The 21,986-nt window shown below is 43.0% G+C and overlaps 2 protein-coding genes across 2 annotated transcripts in view; one reads left to right on the forward strand and one right to left on the reverse strand.

The window, feature by feature from the left end:
• Positions 1-21,986, reverse strand: part of CPSF1 (cleavage and polyadenylation specific factor 1) — a 242,284-nt gene that overhangs the window by 139,176 nt on the left and 81,122 nt on the right. The window lies entirely within an intron of this gene.
• EFR3A (EFR3 homolog A) overlaps positions 1-21,986 on the forward strand; it is a 57,754-nt gene that overhangs the window by 21,637 nt on the left and 14,131 nt on the right. Inside the window, exons 7-17 of the mRNA XM_070748416.1 lie at positions 2,377-2,526; positions 3,197-3,331; positions 5,002-5,080; positions 6,046-6,181; positions 11,990-12,154; positions 14,399-14,513; positions 16,693-16,744; positions 17,711-17,883; positions 18,296-18,371; positions 19,347-19,508; positions 20,650-20,781. Of these exons, the coding sequence (XP_070604517.1) occupies positions 2,377-2,526; positions 3,197-3,331; positions 5,002-5,080; positions 6,046-6,181; positions 11,990-12,154; positions 14,399-14,513; positions 16,693-16,744; positions 17,711-17,883; positions 18,296-18,371; positions 19,347-19,508; positions 20,650-20,781 (1,375 nt within the window). The remainder of the gene's footprint in view (positions 1-2,376; positions 2,527-3,196; positions 3,332-5,001; positions 5,081-6,045; positions 6,182-11,989; positions 12,155-14,398; positions 14,514-16,692; positions 16,745-17,710; positions 17,884-18,295; positions 18,372-19,346; positions 19,509-20,649; positions 20,782-21,986) is intronic.

The following is a 21,986-nucleotide window of genomic DNA, read 5'->3' on the forward strand; positions in this document are numbered from 1 at the left end:
TGAGTGTGAGTATTCCGATTGTTTCTTAAGTTAGTGAACCCAGAATCTCTCTCCAGGCAAACCTGGTGTTGCTTTAGGATCGTTTTTTTCAGTGATGACACAGAAACAGACACAGTCCATAAGGAGCTGGGTGGCTTATAAATCCCAATAATAAATAAATGAAAGTGTGTGTGTATATATACATATATTATTATTATTATTATTATTATCATCATTATTATTATCATCATCATCATCATCATCATTATTATTATTATTATTATGTCAGTACAACACAGCAAACGAGATCACTATGCTGGATTTCGTATTTCATCACCAGTCGGGCACTTCCCAAGCACCTAGGACTGCGTGATGTAGCGGCGAATTATGTTTGCCGATCCCAGTAAAGTGGCCTTTTGCAATTGACAGATGGAGATTTTGTCAATTCCAATGGTTTTCAAATGTCCACTGAGATCCTTTGGCCCTGCGCCCAGCGTGCCAAGTACCACTGGGACCACTTTCACGGGCTTATGCCAGAGTCGTTGCAGCTCGATTTTTACATCTTCGTATTTCACTAATTTCTCTAGCTGCTTCTCCACCATTCTGCTGTCCCCTGGGATCGTGATGTCGATGATCCATGTTTTCTTTTTCTCCACAATCACAATGTCTGGTGTGTTATGCTTCAGAGTTCAGTCAGTCTGAAGTCGGAAGTCCCACAGAAGTTTTGCTTGCTCATTTTCAACCACTTTTTCAGGCTTATGATCCCACCAGTTCTTTGCCACTGGTAAATGGTAGTTCCGGCACAGGTTCCAGTGGATCATCTGTGCCACAGCATCATGTCTATGCTTGTAGTCAGTCTGTGCGATCTTTTAGCAGCAGCTGAGTATGTGATCGATTGTTTCACCTGTTTCTTTACAGAGTCTGCACTTTGGATCGTCTGTTGATTTTTCAATTCTGGCTTTGACAGCATTTGTTCTAATGGCCTGTTCTTGTGCCGCCAGTATTAGTCCTTCTGTCTCCTTTTTGAGTGAATTATTACTATTATTGTTGTTGTTGTTGTTGATTAGATTTGTATGGCGCCCCTCTCCGCAGACTCGGTGTTTGTTTTCGTAGATTTTCACGGGTATATGTATGTAGATTGTTCTGAGTTCGGGTTTTACCCCGTGTAATATTTTGAGTGTCTATGCGATGTTTCGGTGAAATCACATTCACCATCATCAGGCTGAAGTTGTCAGCTTTGTGCTGCTTTGAATATAGTTTGTTTGCAACTGCCATTTGTTCCTTATAAATAGTGGTGGGGGTGGAGATTTGGTTTGAATGTTGGCTGTGTTTTAATGATTTCATTGGTTGGTGGAATCACATTTAGTTAAAAGATTGACATGGTGATAATTGTGATATGTTTTTTTGGTTGGGGCTGGCTTCCAAATTTCTGGTAGGCGGGACGTGTCATAATAATAATAATAATAATAATAATTTATTAGATTTGTATGCCGCCCCTCTCCGAAGACTCGTCATCACATTTATTCATACTGAGGGGGTGTTTTTCTATTTCTATGGCTTCCATGATTATTCTTTTATATGCATGTTCTGTTTTGGAGAGTAATTTAGTTTTTTCAAAGTCAATTTCATCTCCTGTTTTTTTAATGTGCTGGAAAAGGGAGGAAGTTTTTTCTTCTTTTTTGACTGCATTTTTATGTTCTGCAATGTGTTTATTCTTCAGTTTGTCCAATGTATGTGGCTGCACATGTTTTGCATGGCATTTCATAGATTCCTTGGTTTTCAAGTTGGATTTTGTCTTTCGGGTTTTTTAAGATGTTGGATATTTTCTGATTAGTGACAAATGAAGTTTTGATATTATGTTTGTGGAGAATTTTGCTAATTTTGTCTGTGGTGCCTTTAATGTAAGGGAGGAGGGTGGTGCCATTATCCTGTTCTTGGTCTTGATTTTTGGGGGGTGTCTCTTTTTTTATTAGGTTTGTAATTGTTTTTCTTTCAAATCCATTGGAAATTAATGCATCTTTGAGCTTGTTCAATTCAGTTTTCAAGTGGTCTTGGTCAGATGGGACCGCCATTTGGACTCCTGTTTGAGCTGAGGGTTGGACTAGCAGACCTCCAATGTCCCCTCCAACCTCATTAGTTTGAATTCTGTAAATGGCAGCTTGAGCAATAAGAAAGGGAGAGGGCTAGTAACTGCTAAAGGTGGGTGGAGGAGCGGCTAATGTGCTGACTTCTGTAGGCATGTTTTCCATCTCTCATCTCCACATCACTTCCTTAGGCCCCACCACGTCTGCCTGAACAGAAGGGTTTAATTTGGAAATAGGGCTTGTAGGGCAATGGGCACACATTCATTCACTCCCTTCCCTTGAGTTACCTGACCTTTCTGCCTCTTCCCACAAGGATCCGGATCGCTGGCATCAGGGGCATCCAGGGAGTTGTGCGGAAGACAGTGAACGATGAGCTGCGGGCCACCATCTGGGAGCCTCAACACATGGACAAGATCGTCCCCTCCTTGCTTTTCAACATGCACAAGACGGAAGACCCTGATGGGTATGTCTGCCTTCAGGAAGACTGTATCCTCTTCCCACTTTCAACTTTTCCTTGACCTTGGTTGATCTCAGTTGACCAATGTTGAGTAATCATGACTTCTGTTGACCTTGGTTGACTTCTGTTGCACTTCATTGGCCAATGTTGATTTTGTTTGATCTTTGTTGACCAAAGATGACCTCGGTTGACCAATATTAAACATTGTTGACCTCAGTTGACCACTGTTGAACTCTCTTCATCTCAATTGACCAATGTTCATCACTGTTTACCTTGGTTGACCACTATTGACATTGGTTGACCAATATTAACTACCGTTGACCTCAGTTGACCACTCACTGTTGAGCTCTCTTCATCTCAGTTGACCAATGTTCACCACTATTGACCTTGGTTGACCTCTGTTTCCCTTCATTAAGCAATGTTGACTTTGTTTATCTTTGTTGACCAATGATGACCACTGTTGATCACTGTTAACCTCTTTTGACCTGTGTTGACCAACGTTGAGCACTGAGTGAGGTTTCCTAGGTTAACAAAATGGCAGCAGCCATGACCAAGGGGCAGCCAAGAAGGAAAGAGGCTCAGGAGAGCCAGATGTCTCCTCTGGGGGTACTGGTGGCCCTCAGCATCTCTGCCAGGCTCGGCATCTCTGTCCCAGCAACGTCTCTTTTCCTTTCAGTCGAATTGGACCACCAGCCTCTCCATCGGGTGAGAAAGAGGAGAACCCGGCTGTCTTGGCAGAGAACTGCTTCCGAGAACTGCTGGGCCGTGCGACCTATGGGAACATGAGCAACGCCGTCAGGCCCGTCTTTGCGTAAGTGGGACCCTCCAGAATCTTTGGAGTAAGAGATAAGCGGGGTAGGACAGCTACGGCTCCTGAGCCATTTTGATTTCTGCTTCATTCTTTGTCAATCCATGTTTGTAAACTGGAAAGAACTAAAAAGAACTAAAAGCAGTATGGAGTAGTGGAGAGAACCTGGCCACAGTTCGTGCAGCCTCACCACCTCACTGCTTAACTTTCCCTCTGGAGTCAACCTTGGCAGGACATGGAAAGACAATGTAGGCTCCTTGATGCTGTTAAAGGGTTAAATAAGGTCCAGGAGGGAAGTGTTTTCAATAGGAAAGTGAACACAAGAACAAGGGGACACAATCTGAAGTTAGTTGGGGGAAAGATCAAAAGCAACATGAGAAAATATTATTTCACTGAAAGAGTAGTAGATCCTTGGAACAAACTTCCAGCAGATGTGGTTGGTAAATCCACAGTAACTGAATTTAAACATGCCTGGGATAAACATAGATCCATCCTAAGATAAAATACAGAAAATAGTATAAGGGCAGACGAGATGGACCAGGAGGTCTTTTTCTGCCGTCAGTCTTCTATGTTTCTATGACTGTTTTCTTGCAGATGTTTCATTACCCAGACTAGGTAACATCATCAGTGCTAGAAGAGGGTGGAGTTTGGGGGGAGGAGAAGGAGGAAAAGGGAGAAGAATTGAGAGAAGACTAAGGGGTCCTTGGTGCGCTCTGTTCTTACAGGTGTGTCAACCACCATATTTTTCAGAGTATAAGACACACCTTAGTTTTGGGGGAAGAAAATAGGAAAAAATATCTGCCTACCAGGTATTCATCTGTTTAGCGTCCTTAGTCTGGTCAGCTTCAGCATATTATTTTATCCCCTGGTTAGGGCTTAAAAAAACTTATTTGGAGAGAGCAACAATGAAAGAGCTTGCAAGCCAGTAAGAGCTGGGAACATCATTAGCACCTGGAAAGAAACAGTCTGAGCAAGTAGAGCAATGGGAAAAACCCTGCAAAGACTTAGGGCTTGGAAAACATTCTTCCCAGAGAGTAACAATGAAAGAGCTTGCAAGCTCATAAGAGCCGGGAACATCGTCAGCACCTGGTTAGGGCTGGAAATAAACTTTCTGAGCAAGTAGAGCAGGGATAGGCAAAGTTGGCTTTTCTATGACTTGTCTGGACTTAACTCTCAGAATTTCTGAGACAATCATGCTAGCTCAGGAATTCTGGGAGTTGAAGTCCACATGTCATAGAAGAGCCAATTTTGCCTACCCCTGAGGTGGAGCAATGAGAAAAAAAGTATTTGCAAACTTAGGGCTTGGAAAACATTCTTTGCAGAGAGTAACACTGAAAGAGCATGCAAGCTGCTAAGAGCTGGGAACATTGTTAGCACCTACTTAGGGCTGGAAATAAACTTATTTGGAGCAAGTAGAGCAATGAAAAAAAGCCTGCAAAGACTTAGGGCTGGAAAAAATATTCTTTGGAGAGAGTAACAATGAAAGAGCCTGCAAGGTAAGAGCAACTAGTTAAGGCTCAAAAAAAAAGCTACATTCAGTGTATAATACGCAGCCAAATTTTTAGCCTCTTATAGGGAGGAAAAAGGTACATCTTATACTCTGAAAAATACGGTAGGTAGTGTCATCACCGTGCATGGTAGCATTGACAAGACATATCATTTGTTTTTAACAGACATTTAGGCCACCACAAACTCTGGGACCCGAATGAATTTGCAGTTCATTGCTTTAAGATCATTATGTACTCCATCCAGGTAAGTCTGCCCTGTTCAAACCCAGCCAGGTGCTTTTGATATATTATCAGAACCAGAGAGCATTGTGTTTGTTAGTGTGTGTGTCTGCGGAGAGGGGTGGCATACAAATCTAATAAATAATAATAATAATAATAATAATAATAATAATAATAATAATATGTTCAGCCACCTTGAAGCCTGGGAAACTCGTTTTAAAAGTTAGAGCAAAATTTAATTGAATTTAATTATAAGCTGCCCAACTCCTTCCAGACTCTGGGTGCCGTACAACATATAAAAACATATAAATTAATTCTCAAAAGCTGAAATCTTTGCTACTTGCCACATTCTTTCTTTAAAAACAGTAGTCTTTATTAAGTTTCTCTTAAAAAACAAACCTATATATACAAAAACACACAACAAAGCCAAAACGTAAATCTAAGAAAACATTAACAAGTTCTTTTACAACTTCTCTGTACTATTTTCTTGAATATTTACAAATTACAATATTTCCATCCTTGGTATAGTCTATTATTAAAATAGTGTAAAAAAATATGTTTTCAGTAACTTGAATCACTTCTTCCTTTTTCAACAACTGTTTCATTTGTTTTACTTACATAGATTATCTGGTTAATTTTCAGATGAAATACGTATTGCCACATTCTTATTTAAGCATTGAAAACAACGGGGGGGGTTTTCATGCCTTGACCTACAGCTAGTCCTCAACTTACGATGGTTTGCTTAGTGACCATTGTGAGTTGCAATAGCACTGACAAAAAGCGACTTACGAATGTGAGCCACCCTGAGTCTGCGGAGAAGGGAGGCATAGAAATCCAAGCTAACAAACAAACAAATATTGTATATTGTTTTTATTGTTGTATGCTGCCACAAGTCCTTTTAAATTATATTAAATTATATTAAATTAATTAGCTACTACCATCCAGAAGAGGTGCCAATGTTGCGTCCTTCTGTTTCCGTTTCCTTCCAAGGCCCAATACTCACACCACGTGATACAGGAGATCCTGGCACATCTGGACAGCTGCAAGCGAGATTCGCCCCGCGTCCGAGCTGGGATCATCCAAGTCCTGCTGGAGGCAGTCGCCATCGCGGCCAAGGGATCCATTGGTGAGTCCGGTCAGATCGGCTTCCGGCTGGCCTTTCTGGAGAGAGGGACACAAAGGACTGGTTGGGTGTTAGGAATGTGTAGTTTGGACATGTGGCTGCGTCCTGTAGGTAGGAAGTCCTTGACTTATAACCATTCGTTTAGTGACCATTCGACTTTTCACTTATAATGGCACTTTAAAAAATGACCGTATTTTACATTTATGATCGTGGTAGCCTCCGCGTGGTCCCATGATCAGAATTCAGACACTGGACAACGGATTCATATATGATAGTTGCATCGTCCGGGCTCATGGGGTCACCGTGTGCGACCTTCGGACAAGCAAAATAAGCATGGAAGCCAGATTCACTTAAATCACAAATGTGGCAAGAATAGAGTTGGATTAGATTAGTTGATTAGATAAGAATAATACCTCCGGAACCGCCTTCTGCTGCACGAATCCCAGCGACCAGTTAGGTCCCACAGAGTTGGCCTTCTCCGGGTCCTGTTGACTAAACAATGTCGTTTGGTGGGACCCAGGGGAAGAGTCTTCTCTGTGGAGGCCCCGGCCCTCTGGAACCAGCTCCCCCGGGAGATTAGAACTGCCCCCACTCTCCTTGCCTTTCGCAAACTCCTTAAGACCCATCTCTGCCGTCAGGCATGGGGGAACTGACACATCTCCCCCGGGCCTATACAGTTTATACATGCTATGTTTTTGTGTATGTTTGTTTTTAATAATGGGGTTTTTAGTGTTTTTTAAATTATGAGATTTGTCTTGAATTGTTTTATTGTTGCTGTGAGCCGCCCCAAGTCTACGGAGAGGGGCGGCATACAAATCTAATAAATGAATGAATGAATGATTGAATGAATGAATGAATGAATGAATGAATGAATGAATGAAAGAAAGAATAGATTGAGTAGAGTAGAGTAGAATAGAAAAGAGAAGAGGAGAATAGTGGAGTGGAATGGAAGGGTAGAGTAGAATAGAGTAGAGTAGAGTAGAATAATTGAATGAAGAATAGAGTAGAATAGAATAATGGAATGAAGAATAGAATAGAACAGTAGAGTAGAATAATTGAATAAAGTAGAATGGAAGGGAAGAGAAGAGGAGTAATGGAATGAAGAAGAGAAGAATAGAGTAGAATAGAATAATGGAATGAAGAATAGAATAGAACAGTAGAGTAGAATAATTGAATAAAGTAGAATGGAAGGGAAGAGAAGAGGAGTAATGGAATGAAGAAGAGAAGAATAGAGTAGAATAGAATAATGGAATGAAGAATAGAGTGGAAGAGAAGAGAAGAGAAAAGTAATGGAATGAAGAAGAGAATAGAACAGAACAGGATTCTTTATTGGCTAAGTATGTTTGGACACATGGAATTTGTCTTTGGTGTATATGCTCTCAGTGTACATAAAAGAAAAAATATGTATGTCAAGAATAGAATAGAACAGAGGAGAGGAGAAGAGAAGAGAAGAGAGGAAAGGAGAAGATAAATTAGGGTAGAATAGAATAGAATAGAATGAATCTGGGACCCTGGAGGTCATCTAGTCCAACCCCCTGCTCAAGCAGGAGAATCTATACTATTTCAGACAAATGTCTCTCCAATCTCTTCCTAAAAACCTCCAGGGACAGAGCACCCACAACTTCTGGTGGCAAGTCGTTCCACCGGTTTAATTGGTTCTCAGGAAATTTCTCCGTGGGGGAAGTGAGACGGGAAGCCACTTGAGTCAGCAAGAAACGTGACGGGCCGTGTGATGAGAGGCTGGTTGCTGCCCTAATGTCAGGGATGGCTCGGGGGAAAATGGCAGCCCAGAAAGGCTCATAATTAGGGGTAATTGAGCCTGGGGATGAGATCCCGGGATCTCCTGGCTCACCTGAGCTGAGTGCTGGCAGGCGAGAGGTGGTGGCAGGATCCCCAATTGAGCGGCACAGACGTCGGCAGCAGAGGGAAGGAAAGCGTGGATGTGGGCAGAGAAACGGCATTGGGCCATACATGGCAGCCCAGGGCGGCAGACGGTGCCAGGAAGTCCAGAGAGAAGGTCCAGGTGGCGAGGGGAAAAGTGAGTTTGTCCCAAGAGCAAAATCTTACTTTGTTCCGTGATGCCTGCTCATTTTCTAAGGCAGTGTTTCCCAACCTTGGCAACTGGAAGATATCTGGACTTCAACTCCCAGAATTCCCCAGCCAGCATTCGCTATGGAGACAGGGCATTCGCTGGCTGGGGAATTCTGGGAGTTGAAGTCCAAATATCTTCCAGTTGCCAAGGTTGGGAAACACTGTTCTAAGGCAAGAAAAATGTACTTGCTGATCCTACTGGTTGTTCTTTCTTGTATTTAAAAACCAGAACCGGTTCTAAAAGTATGAATTATTTCACATTCTTCTGCTTTAAAACTCTTTCATGGGACATTTTTCATTGGGTCCCAAAAGGGGCGACTGGTCTTTCTGTTTTTTTCCTTTGAAGTTGTTTCGCTTCTCGTCCAAGGAGCTTCTTCCGTTCGCTTCCCATCGAAGAGCCGAAGCAGCTTCCCGGATGAGAAGCGAAATGTCTTCGAAAGAGAAAACCAAGAAAGCCCAGTGGCCTCTTGAAAAACAGCACCTGTGACTGGATGGACTGAAAATCTCCACAGTCATAATTGGGGATTATCTTGTTGCAAAGAGATCACATACAAAAAGTGAGCGTGCGGCAAAAAAGATTCTCTCGGTTGTGAAGATGCTCTTTCGTGGCCCTAATTTACTTTTATCTTTTTTGTTTGTTTGTTTTTAAAAAGCCTAGAGCTGTCGTTGTGTTAGCCTTCCCAGGTAAACTAGACAGGAAACACCACCACATGAACGAACCCTACTTGATCAAAGGGTATAAAATCCTGCATGGGATAGAAAAGGTGGATAGAGAAAAATCCTTTTCTCTATCACACAATACTAGGACAAGGGGGCCCTCCCTAAAGCTCATAGGTAAGAAAGTGAGGACAAATGAAGGGAGATATTTCTTCACCCAGAGGGTCCTTGGTAGATGGAATTCCCTTCCAGAAGAGGCCGTGACAGCTGTCAGCCTGGAGAGCTTCAAGGCAGGATTAGACAGATTCATGGAGGCCAAGTGGTTATTGAAACGGATGTCCAAGTGCCACCTCTATGTTGGTTGAGGCAGGTAGGGTTCACTTGAGTACCATTTGTTCAGGGTCAAGGGAAAGGGAGGGTCTTGCCTTCTCTTTCTGCTCAAGATCCCCATGGACAATTGGTGGGTCACTGCGGGACACAGAATGCTGGACTCGATGGACTTTGGCATGATTCAGCAGGGCTCTTCTTATATTCTTATGTTCTTATGATAGACAGACAGACAGACAGACAGACAGATATGGATGGATGGACAGACAGACAGGTGACAGATACAGATAGATGGATGGATGGTGTATGAATGGATAGATGGATGGATGGATAGATGATAGATAGATATTGAAATGGATGTCCAAGTGCCACCTCTATGTTGATTGAGGCAGCCAGGGTTCCCTTGGGTCCCATTTGTTGGGGGTCAGGGGAAAGGGAGGGTTTTGCCTTCTCTTCCTGCTCAAGATCCCCATGGACAATTGGGGGACCACTGTGGGACACAGAATGCTGGACTCCATGGGCTTGGGCCCCATTCAGCAGGGCTCTTCTTAGGTTCTTATGTACTTTATTGTGAAGGCAACGTTAGAAGAATTATGTAGGTTTTAAAGTACAAATCTCCCACCGTCTGTTTTGCAGCCTCTTTTTCCATCCATTATGCAGCTAAAATCCTCTTTTATTTGACCATTTTCTTCAAATGCCATCGCAATCTGTGTGTCCGTTCAGTAGCTTGTGCAGGTAATTCTTGACTTATGACCACAATTGAGCGGAAAATGTAGACATTGATTGAGTTTTGACGAGCCCTAGGGCCACAGTTTCTTAACTGAACCGCTGTGGTTGTTACAGTAGTAACGTGGTTGTTGACAGGTTTCCCTCTTGACGAAGAACCACATGACACCACAACCATCACAAATATGAGTCAGTCAAAGCTTCTGAATTTTAACCACATAACCGCGGGGACAGTGCAACAGTCATAAGTGTGAAAAACAGTCACAGATTATTTTTTCAGTGCTATGTGTAACTTCTGTGTTAGCAAAAACTTCAGAAGAGAAGGATTGAGGGGTCGTGATTTCTGACAGTCTCCAAATGGGTGAGCAGTGTGGTCGGGCGGTAAGGAAAGCGAGTAGGATGCTTGGCTGCATAGCTAGAGGTATAACAAGCAGGAAGAGGGAGATTGTGATCCCCTTTTATAGAGCGCTGGTGAGACCACATTTGGAATAATACTGTGTTCAGTTCTGGAGACCTCACCTACAAAAAGATATTGACAAAATTGAACGGGTCCAAAGACGGTCTACAAGAATGGTGGAAGGTCTTAAGCATAAAACGTATCAGGAAAGACTTCATGAACTCCATCTGTAGAGTCTGGAGGATGGAAGGAAAAGGGGGGACATGATCGAAACATTTAAATATGTGGGAAGGGGTTAAATAAGGTTCAGGAGGGAAGTGTTTTTAATAGGAAAGTGAACACAAGAACAAGGGGGCACAATCTGAGGTTATTTGGGGGAAAGATCAGAAGCAACGTGAGAAAATATTTTACTGAAAGAGTAGTAGATGCTTGGAACAAACTTCCAGCAGACATGGTTGGTAAATCCACAGGAACTGAATGTAAACATGCCTGGGATAAACATATATCCATTGTAAGATAAAATACAGGAAATAGTATAAGGGCAGACAAGATGGACCAGGAGGTCTTTCTCTGCCGTCAGACTTCTATGTTTCTATTTAACTTCAAACGGTCAGTAATCTTACGGTTATAAGTCAAGGACCACTTGTATTTTCTATTTGGATATTGCTAGGGTCTTTTTTTAAATTAATGTTAGAAAAACATAAAAAGTCCAGCAAGTCAATTTTCTTCCAAGCCAGAGACTAAGAGGTTTGATAATAAGGAATTTTGGCAGTCGTAGATTGAGTCAGGTGAATACGTCAAGGGTTTGGTTTGGTGCTCGTGGCTTGTGGAGCCGGTTTGGCTAGTGAGTAAGCGGCCAAACTTGGGATGGGAAGACTCCCGTGTGAGGTCTGCCTGAGGCCAAAAGGCCATTTGGGTGAGTCAGCTTTCTTTCAGTTGTAGGAAGAAGCCAATGGCCAGGGTTCCAACGAATAGAATAGAATAGAAAATGGAATAGAATAGAACCGAATATAGAATGGAATGGAATAGGAATAGGAAATAGAATAGAATCCAATACAATAGAATATAGAATACAATAGAATGTAGAATGGAATGGAATAGAATAGAATAGAAAATGAAATAGAAAATAGAATAGAATATAGAATAGAATAGAATTCTTTATTGGCCAAGTGTGATTGGACCCACAAGGAATTTGTCTTTGGTGCAGATATTCTTCTGCACTTCACCTTCTTCCTTCGGCAGTGACTGTCCTCCTCCTCTTCTTCCTCCTCCCACCCAAATTCCAAGCTTTTATTTCTTTCCTAATGAGTTTGCACGCATTATTTGCTTTTACATTGATTCCTATGGGAAAAGTTGCTTCTACTTACAAACTTTTCTACTTAAGAACCTGGACACGGAACCAATTAAGTTCTTAAGCAGAGGGGCCACTGTATTTGTAAAAGCAATAAAGGCAGGATATAATTTTATAATTGGCCTTAGAATTGTTTTGCATTGTTTTTTATATGTTGCGAGCCCCCCTGAGTCTTTGGAGGAGGGCGGCATACAAGTTCAATTAATAAATAATAATAAATAAATATAAATAATTATTTTTCCCCCACGCTTTCGTCGGGCAGGACCGACCGTCCTGGAGGTCTTCAACACCTTGCTGAAGCACCTGAGCCTGAGTGTGGATTTTGAACTGGGCAACTCGAGGGGCGATTACGGCCACGCTGCCCTGGCTCCCCCCTCGAAGGACAACGATGAGCGCATCGTCCAGAACGCCATCATTCAAACCATCGGTCAGTAGTCCGGGCTGCAGTCTCGTAGCTGCTGTCTTTTTCTTTTTTGGCGGAGGGGGGAGAGGGTTGGTACCTTTTCGTCCAAGTGTTGTCAATGTCCAACACTGCAAGTTTTAAAGAAGAGATTGGAAAAGTGTTTGTGTTATCAGGGTTGGACTAGAAGATCTCCAAGGTCCCTTCATTCTTTTTATTAATTGGATTCTAAGATGTATACTGCTATTGGTTAATTAGTTAATTTTTTAGGTTAATCTCCTCTTTCTAATTGTTTTTAATATTGTAGTACTAATTGGATTATATTACTGTTCTTTTTTTATATATGCTGTGAGCCGCCCCGAGTCCTTGGAGAGGGGCGGCATACAAATCCAATTAAATAAATAAATAAAATAAAATGTTTTTTTATATGTTGTGAGCCGCCCCGAGTCCTCGGAGAGGGGCAGCATACAAATCCAATTAATAAATAAATATTAAATAAATAAATTCTATTCTATTCCGTACCATATTTCTAGTCTAGTCTTTATTATTCTATTCTATTCTCTCTTCTCCATTCCTCTCCTCTCCTCTTCATTATTCTATCCTATTATATATTCTGTATTCTATGTTCTATGTTCTATACTGCTAAAAAAGATAGGGAACACTTAAACAACAGAAATATAACTCCAAGTAAATCAAACCACTTAGGAAGCAACACTGATGGACAATCAATTTCATTTTGTTGTCAGGACATTCAACTTTGTACAGAACAAAGGATTCAATGAGAATATTTCATTCATTCAGATCTAGGATGGGTTCTTTGAGGGTTCCCTTTATTTATTTATTTTGAGCAGTGTATATTTTATATTATTTAGAATTTTTTAAAGTCTTTCTGCTATAATATACATGCAAATTTTGTAATCGGCATTCAACAACAAAATTGATCTATACAGTCTTGAATTTGGGCTGCATTCTCACCTTCTTCCGTTATCGTAGCGATGTATATCTCCCTCCACGTTCCTGGTATTTTTGTCTCCTGTAATGCTTCGTTGTGTAGTTTCAAATGTATGTGTTCCAGGACTTCTCCAAAGTTTTTATAGAATTCTCGAAGATAGCCATCTGGCCCAGGAGGCTTATTTTTCTTTTTTTTTTAATTGCATTTTGGAATTCAGTTAATGTGATTTCCCTATTTAATATTTTGTTATCTTCCTCTTTTAATTCTGGCATGTTTTTCTCTGCTAAATAGCTGTCTACCTTGTTGGGTTCTATCTGGTCTTGGCTATACAATTTTTTGTCGTAGTCTGAGTTCTCTATTCTATGTTCTATATTCTATGACATCCCATCCATGCTTCTACATGGGGCTACCTTTGAAAAGTGTTCGGAAACTTCAGGTCGTGCAGAATGCAGCTGCGAGAGCTATCATGGGCTTCCCTAAGTATGCCCATGTCACACCAACACTCCGCAGTCTGCATTGGTTGCCGATCAGTTTCCGGTCACAATTCAAAGTGTTGGTTATGACCTATAAAGCCCTTCATGGCATCGAACCAGATTATCTCAGGGACCGCCTTCTGCTGCACAAATCCCAGTGACCAGTTAGGTCCCACAGAGTGGATCTTCTCCGGGTCCTGTCAACTAAACAATGTCGCTTGGTGGGACCCAGGAGAAGAGCCTTCTCTGTGGCGGCCCTGGCCCTCTGAAACCAACTCCCCCCAGAGATCAGAATTGCCCCCACCCTCCTTGCCTTTCGTAAGCTTCTTAAAACCCACCTCTGCCGCCAGGCATGGGGGAATTGAGATACTCTTTCCCCCTAGGCCTTTACAATTTTATGCATGGTATGTCTCTATGTATGTTTGGTTTTATAATAAGGGTTTTTAACTGCTTTAATATTGGATTGTTATATGCTGTTTTTTTTACTGTTGTTAGCTGCCCCGAGTCTCCGGAGAGGGGCGGCATACAAATCCAATTAATAATAATAATAATAATAATAATAATAATAATAATAATAATAATCCTACCCTGTCCCATGTTCTATCCGATTTTCTATTCCATTCCGTTCTGTTCTGTTCTGTTCTATTCCATTCTGTTCTACATTCTATTCTTTCATTCCGTTCCATTCCACATTCTATTTTATTCTCTGTTCTACATTCTATTCTATTCCATTCCATTCCATGCGCAGAGTGTAAAAAAGCGTGTACAGCATTGGTGCACGTGAGAGCTTCCGAATCAGTAGATTTCGCTGCTGGTTTCACCCTTTGCTTTTCCGTCTGCTCGTAGGTTTCTTTGGAAGTAACCTGCCCGACTACCAGCGGTCGGAGATTATGATGTTTATCATGGGGAAAGTCCCTCTCTTTGGGGTGACCACCCAGACCTTGGACACCAGCGAGCTCGGGTTTGTGTCACATATCCCGTTCTGCTTTTCTTTCGGCAATCTGTATTAGTAATAGGAGGAGCTCTGACGGCGCAGTGGTTAGGATGCAGTATTGCAGGCTGACTCTGCCCACCGCCAGGAGTTCAATCCTGGCCAGCTCAAGGCTGACTCAGCCTTTCGAGATGGGTGTTAATGTATGAGCAGAGTAAACCTTGTCTACCAAGGTTGTGCATACACACAGAAACATTTAGATTGAGATTAGTTGTGAATAAGTACTCACACACAGGCACACACAGACACACTAACTTGAATTAAAGTTTACTTTGAGAAATAACATATTCAGATAAACAGTCTAATGTCATGCACGTAATAAGTCAGAATAGCAATCCAAATATTACCAAATACATAGTCTTTCTTGCCAGTTGTCTTTGTCATAATCAGCAAAGATACCGAGTCTAAACACATTTTAGCTATAACACATGAGTACAATACAGAAAGATTGCAGAGAGTTGCAGAGCAATACATACAGTGAGTAGCTTAGAGAAAGAGAAACAAAGAGGGTGACTTAGAGAAATAAGCTAGGAACTCTAGTTCTCTCTTGTGGCAGTCTGCAATACCTGCAGCCAATATATTGCTGTCCCAACAGTGGGTAAAATGAGGACCCAGATGTTGGGGGCAAGAGGCTGACATTTTAAACCACGTAGAGAGGGCTGGAAAGCTCTGTGAAGTGATATACAAGTCTCAATGCGAAATGTTATTAAGGGCACTGCTGTTAATATGAATTGCTAAGATGTCTGAACTAAAATATATTAATAATAATAATAACAACTATTATTATTATTATTATTATTATTATTATTATTATTATTATTATTATTATTATGTCAATACAACACAGCAAACGAGATCACTATGCTGGATTTCGTATTTCATCCCCAGTCGGGCGCTTCCCAAGCACCTAGGACTTCGTGATGTAGCGGCGAATGATGTTTGCCGATCCCAGTAAAGCGGCCTTTTGCAATTGACAGATGGAGATTTTGTCAATTCCGATGGTTTTCAAATGTCCGCTGAGATCCTTTGGCCCTGCGCCCAGCGTGCCAAGTACCACTGGGACCACTTTCATGGGCTTATGCCAGAGTCGTTGCAGCTCGATTTTTAGATCTTCGTATTTCACTAATTTCTCTAGCTGCTTCTCCTCAATTCTGCTGTCTCCTGGGATTGCGATGTCGATGATCCACACTTCGCGATCCCAGGAGACAGCAGAATTATTATTATTATTATTATTATTATTATTATTATTATTATTTATTAGACTTGTATGCCTCCCTTCTCCGAAGACTCAGGGCGGCTCACAGGGTATAAAACAATGTGTACAGAAATCTAATTAATTAAAAGTACAGGCTAAGATCCCACTACATTAAAAATAGTCAACCAACTCATTTAAATGTGGGATCCTTGATACTTTTTTTTGCAGACATTTCATGGCATAACTAGATAATGTCATCAGTGTTACAAGGGAGTGGGGTTTGTGGAGAGGAGGAGGACTGTGGGGTCCTTGGTTCTCTCTGAGCTTGGTTGTTTTCTTGCGGACGTTTCATAACCCAGCTAGGTTACATCATCAGTGCTCAAAGGCACAAACCTCCTTCCCTTCTAGCACTGATGATGTTATAAAGTTCTGGTCATGAAACCTCTGCGGGGAGGGGGGGAAACAATCAAGATCAAAGGGCAGGAAGGGCCTCCACCCTCCTCCTCCTCAATTCCACAGCCCTCCTCCCTCCTAGTGCTGAGACCCCCAAGAAACCCACAGACCTCCTCCTCCTCCTCCTCCTCTATAAAATCCGTTAGGAATTGGGTGGCCTATAAATTAAATAATTAAATTATTAATAATAATAATAGTAATAGTTATAGTAATAGTTATAGTAATAATAACTCATTAGACTTGTATGCCGCCCCTCTCCGGAGACTCAGGGCGGCTAAATTAAATTAAATTAATTAATTCAATTAAGTTAAATTAATTAAATTCAATTCTTTTGAAACCAAAGTGTATTTTGATTCTGCAAATTCTGTCTTGGGGAACTTTTTAAAAAAGCTTTCCAGAGTGGGGGGGGGGCAGGAGCTGATGGGCAGCCCCAGCCTTGATTGACAAGCCGCGGTCCTCTCTAGGATATAATATTTCCTTTGCTCTTTCTTTCTCTCGCAGGGATTTGGGAACCAGGAGGATTCAAATCATGTTGCTGCGGTCGTTGCTGATGGTAAGAAGGGATTGCGGGAGGCGGGGGGCATGGGATGAGATGCCAGGTTTCAGGGGGGGCTTCTCCAGGTGCCTTTGCAGCTCCCCTCATCCCTAATCGCAGGGCTTTCATCCTGTTAGAAGAGGGACCTCCAGCCTTGGCGGGTGGACATCCAACGCCCAGAATTCTTGTGGACTTGAAGTCTATGAGTTGAAGTCCACAAGAATTCTGGGCGTTGAAGTCCACAAGAATTCTGGCAGCTGAAGTCCACAAGAATTCTGGGCGTTGAAGTCCACAAGAATTCTGGGCGTTGAAGTCCACAAGAATTCTGGGCGTTGAAGTCCACAAGAATTCTGGCAGCTGAAGTCCACAAGAATTCTGGGCGTTGAAGTCCACCTGTCTTAAAGTGGCCAAGGTTGGAGAGCCTGTTCAGAGGATTCTGCAACACTGAACGTGCCAATTCTATCAGATCAAATGGGTGGCAGGTCGCAATGCAAGTTGGTTTCCTGATCCCGGACTACAGCTCCCAGCATCCCCTGGCCTTGCGGGCTGCAGCTAATGATTTCTAGGGCAGCCTTTGGAAGGCGTGGGTGGCCTTTGGGTATGGTACAGGCAGTCCTTGACTTATAACCATTCACTTAGTGACCATTCAAAGTTGCAGCGGTACTGTCTATTTTTCACACATACGACGGTTTCAGCATCCTCATGGCCATGTGGTCATAATCCAGAGGCTTGGCAACTGACATGGACTTATGGCCGATTGCAACGCACTGCAAGGGACGTGGTCCCATTTTGGCGACCCCCTAAAAGGGGAAAACACATATGTGGGACAGATTGGAGTAGATTTCAGGGCTGACACCGAAATATAATTTTATCATATTTTACCTGTGTAAGCTTTTGCTAACACAGAACTGCCAATACAATCTTCCCTAAAAAACCCTCAACAATGATTAGAGCCCTTGTTTTTTTGTCGGGTTTCCTCGGCAGGTGACCTCCGGCTACAATGCCAAGAGCATCGCCTCGGTTCTGTCGGCCCCCTTCCTGGACCCTCTGCTGTCCACCTCCCTGATGGAGGACTCCGAGCTGCGGCAGCTGGTCTTGGAGATCCTACACAATCTGATCGACCGGCACGACAACAGAGCGAAGCTTCGAGGGATACGGTAAGGAGAGATGAGATGGATGGAGAGAGAGAGATGGGGAGATGGATGGATGGATGGAGAAGAGAGAAGAGAGAGAGAGATGAGAGGGGGGATGGATGGATGGAGAGAGAGGTGAGAGATGGATGGATAGATGAGTGGAAGTTGTGGGAGCTTCATCCCTGGAAACTTGTAACAAGAGACTGGACTGCCAGAAATGGTGTAGGGCCTGTTGCTTGAGTGGAGGGGTTGGACTAGATGACCTACAAGGCCCCTTCCAACTTTGTTATCCTGCTGGATAGAGAGGAAGGTGCAAAGCCCGTTTGCAAAGAGTCTCCACTCGCCTCAGAGGGCTTCCTGGGTTGCAGATTCTTTGTTGTAGCTGTCACTTGTTGCTGCCATAAGAAATGAGCAACTCAATCCCCAATTTTTCTAGAATCATCCCGGACGTGTCTGATCTGAAGATAAAACGAGACAAAATTTCCCGGCAAGACGTGAGCTTTATGAAGAAGGTAAAGCCCCAGTTTAAATGATTTTCATTCAGATTCAGTCTAGCGAAGGGCTCTCCAAATGTGGCCACTTTAGGATTCGTGGACTTCAAGTCCCAGAATTCCATCACAGCTGTCTGGGGAATTCTGGGAATTAAAGTCCACGAGGCTTAAAGTGGCCACATTTGGAGAAAGAGGGATGATGGAAAGAAGGAAGGAGGGAGGGAGGGAACAAAAGGAAGGGGGGAAGAAGGGAGGGAGGAGGAAGGAAGAATAGGGAGGAGTGGAGGCAGGGTGGGGAGGAAGGAACAATTGAAGGAAGGAAGGAGGGAGATGATGGAAGGAGGAATGGAGGCAGCATGGGAAGGAAGGAAGGGGGAGAGAAGGAAGGAAGAACAGAAGGGAGGAATGGAGGCAGGGGGGAAGGAAAGAAGGAGGGAGGAAAGGTAGGAGGGAAGGAAGATTAGATTAGATTTATTGGATTTATATGCCGCCCCTCTCCGCAGACTCGGGGTGGCTCACAACAATGGTAAAAACAGCACATAGTAACAAATCTAATATTTAGCCATCTAAATTACAGTTTTAGGTTAAAAAATCCAAAAGAAACCCCAATATATAAAAAAACAAGCACACAATCAATCATACACCAAAACCACATGGGCAAGGGGGAGATGTTTCAATTCCCCCATGTCTGACGGCAGAGGTGAGTTTTAAGGAGTTTACGAAAGGCAAGGAAGGGATGGAGAAACGGAGAAAGATGGAAGAACAGAAGGGAGGAATGGAGGGAAGGTGGGAAAGAAGGCGGGTGGGAAGGAAGGAAGAAAGGAGGGGAGGGAGGGAGGGAGGGAGAAGGATGGAAGAACAGGAGGGAGGAATAAAGGCAGGTTGGAAAGGAAGGAAGGAAGGATATGGAGTAGAGGAGGGGAGGTGGGAGGAATGCTCTAAACCCCCCTCCCATCCTCCTGTGCCTTGTCTCCCGTTCCATCCCCTCCGGAGCAGCACGCCCAGCAGCTCTACCGACACGTCTTCCTGGGATGCAAAGTATACGACAACGTGCACAAGAACTTTGAGCTGCTCTACACGTCGCTGGCTCTGATCACCATCGAGCTGGCCAACGAAGAAGTGGTGACCGACCTCATCCGCCTGGCCATCGCTCTGCAGGTATGGGGGAGGGAGACCAGACTTGGGGTGGGGGGAGGAGTGTTGTGAGCCGCCCCGAGTCTTCGGAGAGGGGCGGCATACAAATCTAAGTAATAAATAATAAATAAATAAGGAGGGGGAGGGGAACCTGCTTAGAGGCTGATGAGAAGCAGAGCGAACAACGTATACAGAAGATGGAAGAAAAGGTAGAAAGACTTGAGACCCCACTTGGAATAACACTGTGTCCAGTTCTGGAGACCTCACCTACAAAAAGAGATGGATCAAATTGAATGGGTCCAAAGACGGGCTACAAGAATGGTGGAAGGTCTTAAGCATAAAACTGACCAGGAAAGACTTAATGAACTCAATCTGTAGAGTCTGGAGGACAGAAGGGAAGGAGGAGACATGATTGAAACATTTAAATATATTAAAGGGTTAAATAAGGTCCAGGAGGGAAGTGTTTTTAATAGGAAAATGAACCCAAGAACAAGGGGACACAATCTGAAGTTAGTTGGGGGAAAGATCAGAAACAACGTGAGAAAATATTTGACTGAAAGAGTAGTAGATGCTTGGAACAAACTTCCAGCAGACATGGTTGGTCAATCCACAGGAACTGAATTTAAACATGCCTGGCATAAGCATAGATCCAACCTAAAATAAAACACAGGAAATAGTATAAGGGCAGGCGAGATGTACCGTGAAGTCTTTCTCTGCCATCAATCTTCTATGTTTCCATGTTTCTATGAATGAGAAAATGAGGGAGGGAGGAAAGAAAGAGAAGGAAGGAAGGAAGGATCCACAGTAACTGAGTTCAAACATGCCTGGGATAAACATAGATCCATCCTAAGATAAAACACAGGAAATAGTATAAGGGCAGATGAGATGGACCAGGAGGTCCTGTTCTGCTGTCAATCTTCTCTGTTTCTAAGACTTGATTTAAAGGTGGAGGAGTTGTTGGTGTCTGATAAAAGTTAGGAAGGGACCTCTATAATTTTGGAAGTCAACCAATCTAAATTCTCTTTGCGATTTCAAAACATCCCGGAGGAAAAAGGAGAAAAGCTACATGAGATAACAGGGGAAATGTTAGCAGAAGCGACAGAAGAAGATAAAGAAAAAATATTTGGCCTGTTTTGATTCTGTACCGTTTTTCTTCCTCCCGTAGGACATTGCCATTCTCAACGAGGACAACTTGCCGATGTTCAACCGGTGCAGCATCATGGGGCTGGTGGCCGCGTACCTCAACTTCCTGAGCCAGATGATCGCCATCCCGGCCTTCTGCCAGCACATCAGCAAGGTGGGTGAGCCACAGTTGTGATTGCTGAGGAGTCGGCAGAGTGACCCCTGAGTTATCAAGGATACACATACACAAAGGAAAACATGGGATTCTAGCAGACATCCAGCAGATGGTCATGAATAGAATAATGAGATGGATCATGGTTCACTCAGACAAACCAGATACATTAAAGTGTATAAAATAGTACACTGCTCAAAAAAATAAAGGGAACTGTTCTGTCGGGCTCTCTGGTAGAATCCTCCCAAAAATGCACAGATACAATTTCAGACACACACACGTTTGAAAATTCAACACAATGTTCTTTATAATGAAAATTCACTTAAACCAAGCCCTCTTTTGGTATAGCCAAGAGCCCTCGTCTCCAAACAAACTGGTAATTTGTACAAGTCCCTTATCAGTTCTGAGATACTTAGCTTGCAACTGTGAGGCAATTCACAGTCCTTCTTCTTTCACAAAGTGAAACACACTTTGCCCTGGTTTAGTTTCAAAGCGGGGGAAAATCAGCACACAAAAGGTCAAAGTCAGTAAAGCAGTCACGAAACACAATGATCAGATAATCCTCCACAATGGCCAAACCCACAGGCTGCTCTTTATAGCAGCCTCACTAATGACCACAGCCCCACCCAACCACAGGTGGCCTCATTTTCTTTGATAATAATCTCTCAGTTGTTGCTGCCTATGCATCGCTCTCTGCATGCGTGGCTGTATCATTAACTCTTGTTCCGAATCCAAGGAGGAGCTAGAGAATTGATCTCCTTCTGAGCTGTCTGCCCCACTCTCCTCCTGCCTGTCACTCATGTCTTCTTGGTCAGAGGAGCCTTCATCAGCAGATTCCACCGGGGGCAAAACAGGCCTGCAGCATGTGGATGTCTCCCCCACATCCACAGTCCTTGGGGCAGGAGCTGGGCCAGAGCTAACCACAACAGGGAACACTTAAACAACACATTATAACGCCAAGCAAATTAAACTTCTGTGAAATGAAACTGTCCATTTAGGAAGCAACACTGATGGACAATCAATTTCACCTGCTGTTGTGCACATTCAACTTTGCACAGAACAAAGGATTCAGTGAGAATATTTCATTCATTCAGACCTAGGATGGTTTTTTTGAGGGTTCCCTTTATTTTTTTGAGCAGTGTATTTACTTTAGCAAATAGCACAGTCAAGTTAAACAATCCAGTCATGCACAGTTAAATCAGACAATA

Source organism: Erythrolamprus reginae, chromosome 3, assembly GCF_031021105.1.
Source record: "Erythrolamprus reginae isolate rEryReg1 chromosome 3, rEryReg1.hap1, whole genome shotgun sequence".
Classification (NCBI taxonomy): domain Eukaryota; kingdom Metazoa; phylum Chordata; class Lepidosauria; order Squamata; family Dipsadidae; genus Erythrolamprus; species Erythrolamprus reginae.